This window comes from Octopus bimaculoides, chromosome 1, assembly GCF_046866305.1.
Source record: "Octopus bimaculoides isolate indiv1 chromosome 1, ASM4686630v1, whole genome shotgun sequence".
In the NCBI taxonomy this organism is placed as follows: Eukaryota; Metazoa; Mollusca; class Cephalopoda; order Octopoda; family Octopodidae; genus Octopus; species Octopus bimaculoides.
In genome coordinates, this window is record NC_142928.1 from 137,916,811 (window position 1) to 137,926,810 (window position 10,000).

Here is a 10,000-nt window from a genome sequence, read left to right on the forward strand (position 1 = left end):
AGTGGTTGCTGAGCAACATGAGATGAAGTGTTTTGCTCAAGAACACAACGCACCACTCGGTCTAAGAAGTGAAACCATGATCTCGTGATGTATAATGTATCTTGAATTGTAAACCTTTTTGTGAACATGTTTTGTATTCTTGTTCTTTCTTATTCTTTCAGTGAACTTGAAGAACTAAAAACAAGTTATGACCTCATCACAGATATATCCGAACGCAGTGGTTATCCAGTCTTCAGAGATCTCAATACATCCTTAAAATGTTTAAATCGAATGCTAAAACAGGTTAGTTAAAGATCAATATTATATATATGACTCATATGCCAGTTTTTTTTTTTATTTTCTTATTTTGCTTTGATGGGGTGGGTTGGATAGATATGTAAGTTGCTTTTAAGAATCTTACTGTATTTGCCAATCCTTATATCTGATTCCACATCTATAAATTCATTTTCCTCTACTATCAAACAATATCAAGTTAAATATTGTTGATAGTGACTAGCTCCAAGTTGGCCCTGATCTAGTGAACCTACAATTAACCCATTAGTGCCCATGGTCCTTTTTTTAGGACCAGAAGGATAATCCATCATATTTCTGCAACACCTATATTTTTATGAGATATCTTTAGTTAGTCATCAAGACTGGAGTGTCTTTCAAATATTGTAATAAAAATTTGTTCATATATTTAGTATTGGATAAAGTTGCATAAAAAAGGATTTTTGGTAATAAATAAAAAAAAAATTGAGGCACTAATGGGTTAAGAGCATTCTAGCCTTGTTATCCTGTCCTTTTCTCAAAACAGTTGGGTGTGGTTTTGGTGGTTGTTTTGGGCAGATCAAGTGACAACAAAGAGGAACTTTCATTAGCTTATCAGTTTATATGGCTTTATTGTGTATTTGTAAGTGATCTATATATATATATATTTGTGCATTTGTGTGTATTAACTCCTCCACCTGGTACCATTTGTCCCTTTAACAGAAATCTCATCTGTTGGCAGCATTTAGGCCAAGTTTTCAGTTTAAGGAAACCTTCCTCCTTCCCACAAGTTTGAGGCCTGTAATGCACCCTAGGTACTGCCTTCCCTTCTAACATATCCTTTTCTCATCATATTTAAGCCCTTGTTAGCTTTCACCCCGAAACTTGTACATCCTTTAAACTGCCAATTCTTTTCTCAAGTTTTTGCAGCACATGTTGTTTCATCATTTAATATGTTGTTTTTCTGTGTTGACAGAAGTTGAGAGGGTTTACCATTTAGCAAATCATAAGTCCTCATGATGCTGTGTCATCTATGAAGGAACTTGATGCCTTGAAATCTGACCACACTGCCCCTTCCTATATTTGACATATAGTGGAGACTCCGCTAGTGCCAGTGGCACAATAATATGCACCCACATCCATATTGTTAAGTGGTTGCTATCCAACTGTAAGAACCATGAAGCTCACTCTCCCAAAACGACATCACACAACAACAAAGATTGTCAGTTTAGTTTTGTATATATAATGTTGTACATACATATATATATATATATATATATATATATATATATATATATATAAAAAAAGAATCATCATCGTTTAACGTCCACTTTCCATGCTGGCATAAGTTGGACGATTTGACTGAGGACTGGCGAACCAGATGGCTGCACCAGGCTCCAATCTAATCTGGCAGAGTTTCTACAGCTGGATGCCCTTCCTAATGCCAACCACTTCGAGAGTGTAGTGGGTTCTTTTATGCGCCACCGGCATGATATATATATGAATGATGTCGCCCCAACTTAGAATAATGCCACCCTGCTGGCTAGGCCTGCAACATAGGCCAGTAATGTATAACATCCAATAGTCTGAATAATACTGTGATAAGACATTGTGCTAGAATAAGTCTGTCTAACCAATGCCAGCCTGGGAAAATGGTCATAAAACTATGAAGAATGATATTCCTGTTGTGATCATGCTTTTCAGGAGGTATGTAGGTCTAATTGATATCCTTCCTTAAGACAAGAGGATGTGATTTGAGGAAGATTGGCTGCTTTATCTTGTAGGTCAAGCAGCCATGTTGAGGCTTCGTCTTAGTTTTAAAATCTATCTTGCATAGATACAGCTGCTTTATGGAATGGGGGAGGGAGGTATAATAGTTGATTTCTACCTTTTTTTTTTGTGAGCATATTAAAGTACAACATAGAAATAAAGTATAGTAATTGTCATTCTGTTTTAATTTCACAGCCACACAAAATATATTTATTACACCAGAGTCAATTCATGTTGATTATATTAATAGAGAATGTGAGGTTAAAGAAATTCTTCTCTAACAATACATGGAATCTTCATTTTCACATGACTCCACTGTGTTCATAAACAAATATGCTAAAATTGCAATAATTTTCTGAATTCTTAGAAAGATTTTATTTTTGTTATGTAAAACAGGATTTTCTTCTTTTCATTGAATCTTACCTTAAAATCTTTATCCATGTATAACCTTTACGAACTATTTGTTTTGATTTGGTCTCTCTCTCTCTCTCTCTCTCTCTCATATATAAATAGAAATTTTAAATATTTAGCAATCTAATAAGTGTGGCTTTATGTCATTAAATCTTAACTATATTTAATTTAAAAAAAGTTAATTACAATTATGCAAAGATTGTGTTTGCTTTTCTAGATTTTCCAGAAATAGTATCCGTGTAATTAATTGTAGATTAAAGACTGAATTGATTTTATTTTAATAACAAGAATTTAAATAAAGTTCAAATTAAATATTTTTGTATTTAGTTAAACGATGATGATGATGTATTTGATTCCAATTTGTTATATGACTTAAAAGCTTTCCTTCAAATGTGACATTTCCTGTAACCTCAAATTATTTAATTACTGTTAAGTTCTTTAACATTGGCATTCATTAAATGTTGAAATTGTTGGAACTATTGTCTTAAGATTAAGCTATTCTTTACATTTACCTATTTCTTCTTTCGAGTCTTGGTGTATTATTATATATGAAATATTTACCTTGCTCTGTGGTTAAACTTGCTTCTCAACCCATGGTTTCAGGCTCAGTCTCCCCATGCATCACCTTGGGCAAGTGGCTTCTACCATAGCCCTCTGCCAACTGAAGTCTTGGTAGATGGAACTTGAAAGAAACGAATCTGTTACGTGTATACAATGTGTGTGAATATATACACAATACGTCGTATGTGTGTGTGTATGTATGTATATATATATGTGTGTGTGTGTGTATGTATGTGTGTGTGTGTATGTATGTGTGTGTGTATATGTTTGTGTGTGTGTGTATGTATGTGTGTGTGTATGTGTGTGTGTGTGTGTGTGTACAAATATATACATATATATGCCTTCTAACACTTGGGCTGGTGGCACATTAGAAAATCATTCAAGCGAGATCGTTGCCAGTGCCACTGGACTGGCTCCTGTGCAAGTGACATGTAAAAAACACATTTTTGAGAGTGGCCATTGTCAGTACCATGTGACTGACCCTCGTGCTGGTGGCACGTAAAAGCACCCACTACACTTTCGGAGTGGTTGGCATTAGGAAGGGCATCCAGCTGTAGAAACTCTGCCAGATCAGATTGGAGCCCGGTGCAGCCATCTGGCTTGCCAGTCCTCAGTCAAATCGCCCAACCCATGCTAGCATGGAAAGCGGACGTTAAACGAAAGATGTGTGAAATGAGAGATTTTTTATTTAAATGCTGAGGATATTTAGATGTAAATCAATGCCTGAATAATATATTTGTTTAACCCATGCTAGCAAGGAAAAACAGATGTAAAACAAATGAATAAACATTTTCTGTAAAATTTAGTGTTTTAGGTTAATTCGGCTCAAATATTGTATCGACTTGGTTTCTTTTAAACAGTGTGTTGCAGGTAATGGCTGTGTAGAAATTGGTTTGATTTGTGACCATGTGGTTTTGAGTTCCATCTCATTGTACAGCACCTTGCACAAGTTTCTTCTGTAACCTTAGGCAGAACTGGTAGACAGCAGTTTGTGTTTATGTATTAAGTGCAGGCATGGCTATGTGGTTGAGATGCTTCCAGCTAACAAATTTAATCTCAAGACATTGATTGACCTAGGGCCATTATAGAAGACACTTGCCCAAAGTTCCACATTGTGGGACTGAAACCAAAACCATGTGGTTGCATAGTGAGCTTCTTTATTACACGACTATGCCTGTACCTACATGATGTTGACATTCCCATGCCAGGAATTGAACCCAGGCCACCTGTCTTAATGAATTAGAATTTTTTAAAAGTGATCTTGTGATCAATATAGCGCCACAACATTGAATGCCACTCTCTCTCTTTCTCCCTCCCTCTCTCTCTTTCTCCCTCCTCTCTCTCTTTCTCCCTCCCTCTCTCTCTTTCTCCCTCCCTCTCTCTCTTTCTCCCTCCCTCTCTCTCTTTCTCCCTCCCTCTCTCTCTTTCTCCCTCCCTCTCTCTCTTTCTCCCTCCCTCTCTCTCTTTCTCCCTCCCTCTCTCTCTTTCTCCCTCCCTCTCTCTCTTTCTCCCTCCCTCTCTCTCTTTCTCACTCCCTCTCTCTTTCTCCCTCCCTCTCTCTCTTTCTCCCTCCCTCCCTCTCTCTCTTTCTCCCTCCCTCTCTCTCTTTCTCCCTCCCTCTCTCTCGTTCTCCCTCCCTCTCTCTCGTTCTCCCTCCCTCTCTCGTTCTCCCTCCCTCTCTCTCGTTCTCCCTCCCTCTCTCTCGTTCTCCCTCCCTCTCTCTCGTTCTCCCTCCTTCTCTCTCTCTTTCTCCTCTCTCTCTCTTTCTCCTCTCTCTCTCTTTCTCCTCTCCCTCTCTCTCATCCTTCCCTCTCTCTCATCCTTCCCTCTCTCTCTTCCTTCCCTCTCTCTCTTCCTTCCCTCTCTCTCTTCCTTCCTTCTCTCTCTCTTTCTCCCTCCCTCTCTCTTTCTCTCTCTTCATTGTCCAGCAATGTTAAAGCAATAGGTAGTCGGATGCATCATTCTGTTGATGCCAGTTATAACTGTCATCCATTTCGGAGATTTGTGGAATATTTTATTGATTGTTTAATGTTAAAGGTATTTTATAAATGTCACTAAAGCGATATTGGTTTTAAATATTGTCAATTCCACTGTTGCAAATCAACTTTCTTGAAGGCTATTTAGTTTGCATGACTTCCTCATGGTTTTCATAGCATGACAGCCAACTGGAAATTTTCTGTTAAATATCTGATGTATATCGGTCTTAGTCTGTGGTCAATCAATTCAGTCTTGCTTTGAATGTGTCAATTTTAGATTCTCTGTTAGAGGGAGATTTATCTTCAGGCTTTTTGCTTTTCTTTCTGTTTTTCTTTTCCCTCCCCCATTAACATGGAGACGTAGTGATCGAAATATATGGATATTAGATATAAGCAAGATAAAAGAATTCTGTGAAGGCCTGCCCTAAGAATTTAGTATGTGGATTTTATGTCTGCTTAAATTTGTACTAAGATTGCATGAGATAAAATGACAGAGCTTATGTTTAAAAGAATAAGTAACTTTGGCAACAACAATGCTTAAGGATTTCGCAATAACTAATATTATGGTTTCCCTAACCATGTTTATGGCAATGAAGATAAATCCCAAGAGTTTTGCATTTTGGAATAAATCTTTTAAGATTTATTTTTAAACAATAGTAATTATTGCAATGTTTACCATGAGGTGAGTTCAATAGCTGATATACTTTGGACATAAAAGGCTATAAAATTGATCACACCATAATGTAATGAATCGTAGTGAATTCTATTAGAATGGCATTGATTAGTGAGAACTGTGATTGTCATTATTTGTTTTTCTCTCTCTCTCGCTCGTTGTGCGTCTGCATCTCACTCGTTGTGCATCTGCATCGCTCTCGTTGTACATTTCTCTCTCTCTCTCTCTGTGCATTTTTCTCTCTCTCTCTCTCTCTCTCTCTCTGTGCATTTCTCTCTCTCTCTCTCTCTCTCTCTCTCTCTCTCTCTGTGCATTTCTCTCTCTCTCTCTCTCTCTCTCTGTGCATTTCCCTCTCTTTCTATCTCTCTCTTTGTGCATTTCTCTCTCTCTCTCTCCCTCCCTCTTTCTCTCTGTGCATTTCTCTCTCACACACTTTCTCTCTCTCTCTCTCTCACTCTCACTCTCTCTCTGTGCATTTCTCTTTCTCACTCTTTCTCTCTCTGTGCATTTCTCTCTCTCACTCTCTCTCTCTCTCTTTGTGTGTCTGTCTCAATATTGTTTGGTCATTTGGTACAGTCTCACATCACAGCTTTCATGTTATGGAAGCAGATGACATTTGCAACTTATCTTAGAAATGTAATACTGCTAATAGAGATCATGACTTTAGTTCAGGCAACACTTTTATCTACTTAGATGCTTTTGCTATTGCAAACATTGCAAAGTTCTGTGCGAGTTACATAATGGAGGAGGAGGAGGAGGAGAAAGAGATTTTGTATTTAGTCCATATCAGTTTCAGTATCATCTATTACTTTTTAATTATTGTTCTTTTTCTTTATAGTTAGACATGAAACCTAATTTTTCTGAGTCTTGAAAGATTAACCCAGTATTTATTTTTTTTCTGGTAGCTTAGTGAAGAGAAGTGTAGGCCTATGGAGTTTTGCAGGCTCTCATTGGCTGGTAAGGTCATTGTAGTTAATGTCCAATTCCATCATCAATTAGTCAGAGGTAGGATTTTGTTAATCCTGATGAAAAAAAAAATGTTCAATCCATGACCAGCCTCTCTTTAACCCTCTGTGTTTCACTGGGGTCTGGCTTACCCCTAAGTGATGTTTCTTTACAAATATCTTACATGAAATGATTATCCTACCATGTAATTTCTTGCCTATGGCCACCGGGTTGATACATCAGGTTGCTCTGTCTGCTGCTGACAAAGAGAGGGAGTATATGTACAGTTATTGCATCTCAGTGTTGTGAACCCTTCTGCATCTTTCCTGTAGGTAATTTTTCTAAAGCATATATTTCCTTTATTATCTTATGTGTGTGTCCTTAGGTTCAGTTGTGGCATACACAACATAATATACGTTTGTGTTCTTGTTTTTATAATACATAATTATGACTTTGCTGAGAACTTTCACTGCAGTGTTTTGGAGGTAATTCCTCCAAAGATGCACATTGTGCCCCAGATCAAAGGAACAAAGGGCAAAGAATAACTATCAGTGTTTGAAACCCATCTGCTTGGATCATTTATTCATGGTTTATGTTCACTGCTATGGTGAGGGTGATGATGAAAATGCAAACTTTTCATTTCTTTTCAATTGCCCTGTATATGAAATTTTCTTTCTGTAAAATTAAAATGTTTTTAAGAAACAAATTGTACAAAATTTCTTGATAAATAATTGTAAAACTAAAAAATAAAATAAAATACCTGGAGTAAATCACACCCCACTGCACTTATGGCAATTTTAATATCCTACTGCACTAACAGAAAGTTAAGCCTTCAGCATTTAAACTGGCCAAATCTGGTCCAAAATATTCTACAGGTTTTATATTGAAACTGGTCAGATCCAGTTTCCCACACACCTGCCCTACAATGTCATTATGATAATAAAAAGAAAAAAAAGACAATGACATCATAGAAATATCAATGCTATGATTGATGATTAATTCTAAACAATATGAATAAATATTATTTGACAGAGTAACCTGTATGCAAAATTGTTAAGGCATAAAGAATCCATGACTATTTGGTTTTGGATGTTTCTTTATATCTACTTATTTACTTTAAGATCTGTTAGTCCTTCAGCTGCTGATAGTTTCAGTGTTTTCGTTTTGACATTGTATGTCTTGGGTATTTTTTTAACCTGGGGGAGCCCAGCTTTCAAAAAGCCTGATCGCAGTTTTCTTGAAAAGAATGGTTAATAAGAGAAATGGACAGACAGGCTCTAGTACAAGAATGGTATTTCACTGACCTCAAAAAAGATAAGACAAAGTTGACCTCAGCAGTTTATAACCTCAAAGCTGGAATGAAAACTTCATGCTGATACCTAAGATGGCAGATATGAAGTAAGATGTTGGAATGTGAATTGAGAGAGAGACTTAGCTGTTTTTTCTTTTTTTTTTTTTTTTTCGTGGGTCAAGCAATAATATAAAATCTGTCTTTTCAGTTTGGGTTGTTTATTACAAGCTTTTCAACAAGGTCTTGAGTTTGGTTGATGTTTATTCTCTTGCACACTTTCCATTAACTTGTAGGCAAGGTCTTATAGAATAAAACTGTCCTTACACCTAAACACAAAGTCCTCAATGCATCAAATTAATGCAGTATTGTTTGTTCCTTTTGCCTCGGCTACATATTTGTGCATCGAGTGAAAGTTGTTCTCACTCATAGCTTGAGCAATGAATGAAGAAATATTTGATAGTAACAACCATAGAAAAAGGAAGAATAAAACTGAGCTTGTACAATGATTGTACAATGCTGCATATTAAGATATCATGCAGAACTGTCAGTATGTAAATTCGCTGCAGAGAAAGTAAGTACCCACATTGAAACCATCTGTTGTATATAAATTCATACTTTTGTATATATATCGAACAGTTACATAAGGCCATTTAGAATATTAGCTAGCTATATCTATTACTTGACCAATATTCTTTGCACATACAATCAATATTGACTTTCTATAATGGTTCTTACACTTTTTTTCCAAATGGAATGTTCTCATATAAGCCTGTGTGTATCTGTGTCTATCTGTCTGTGTGAGCCTGTATGTGTGTGCACCTGTGTGTGTGTGTGTGTGTGTGTGTCTGTCTGTGTGTGTGTGTGTGTCTGTCTGCTTGTGTGTGTGTGTGTGTGTCTGTCTGTCTGCTTGTGTGTGTGTGTGTGTGTGTCTGTCTGCTTGTGTGTGTGTGTGTGTGTGTCTGTCTGCTTGTGTGTGTGTCTGTCTGCTTGTGTGTGTGTGTGTGTGTCTGTCTGCTTGTCTGTCTGTGTGTGTCTGTCTGTCTGTGTGTGTGTGTGTCTGTCTGTCTGTCTGCCTGTGTGTGTGTGTGTCTGTCTGTCTGCCTGTGTGTGTCTGTCTGTCTGTGTGTGTGTGTGTGTGTGTTTGTGTGTGTGTCTGCATGTAACTGAAGTCAGGTGTGACTCCACTGCCCTATTCTTTGCATGCATTGCTACACTGAGTTTCCATTTTGATAGAAAAGTGAATTCAGCTGATGTTGTTGAATTTCCATCATACATGACTCAAATTTAAATGTATGGGATAACTTTTCTTTTTTCTTTGTTTTTAATTTTTTTTATCACCATATCAGTAACAACAATGGTTTCTCTTCTATTAATGATACACATTGTTGTAGGATTCTTGGAAAAGTTGCTGTTCTCTCTACTGAGGTTGTTGGCTGCCATAGCAACACATTTGTCACTGTTAAGTACTTTATTGTATCAACAAAATAAAGCCCCTACCTGTTGTTTATATAATTGTAAATGGGATTATTTATTTATTTACAATAATTTTTTCCTTTTTTTTTACTTTTTTATCCCTTCATTTCCTCTCTCCTACCCCTATATTAGCACTCTTATGGTGTTTTTGTGTGTCGAAAAAGTTGATTCCCATTCTAACATGCAATTTATCATGTATTTAGGTTTTACTTATAAATGGCTCAGTTCACAGCATACTGTTCATTCTCATTCTGCTTCATATGCTTCTTGAGTAAGCGACACCTTTTTAGTTTAATTTTTTTTTTTTGTGTGTGTGTATGGGCTGTCATTAAGAAGCTTACTTCCCAGTCATATGGTCTTGAGTTCAGTCTTGACATTACTTGATGGTTGTAAATGAGCCTCACTGTCATACAAGCGGGTGTTAATTTCTATTCTTCTATGGGAAAACATGTCTGGTTATGATGAATTATTACCTTACTTTGAAACAGATGGGGGTTGGTAACAGGAAGGGCATCTGGCTGTAGAAAATCTGCCTCAGCAAATTCCATCTGGCCCTTGTAAACATTAGAAAAGTGGATGCTAAACAATGATTCATGTTGCTGCTTCATACAAATGAAGTGAGTTCTTTGTTGTTTAACTCCTAATTCAGCC

The 10,000-nt window shown here is 36.8% G+C and overlaps 1 protein-coding gene across 1 annotated transcript in view; it reads left to right on the top strand.

Annotated features, from left to right (window-relative positions):
* LOC106880113 (uncharacterized) overlaps positions 1 to 10,000 on the top strand; it is a 193,856-nt gene that overhangs the window by 150,948 nt on the left and 32,908 nt on the right. The window contains exon 14 of the mRNA XM_089352641.1: positions 162 to 282. Within this exon, the coding sequence (XP_089208767.1) occupies positions 162 to 282 (121 nt within the window). The remainder of the gene's footprint in view (positions 1 to 161; positions 283 to 10,000) is intronic.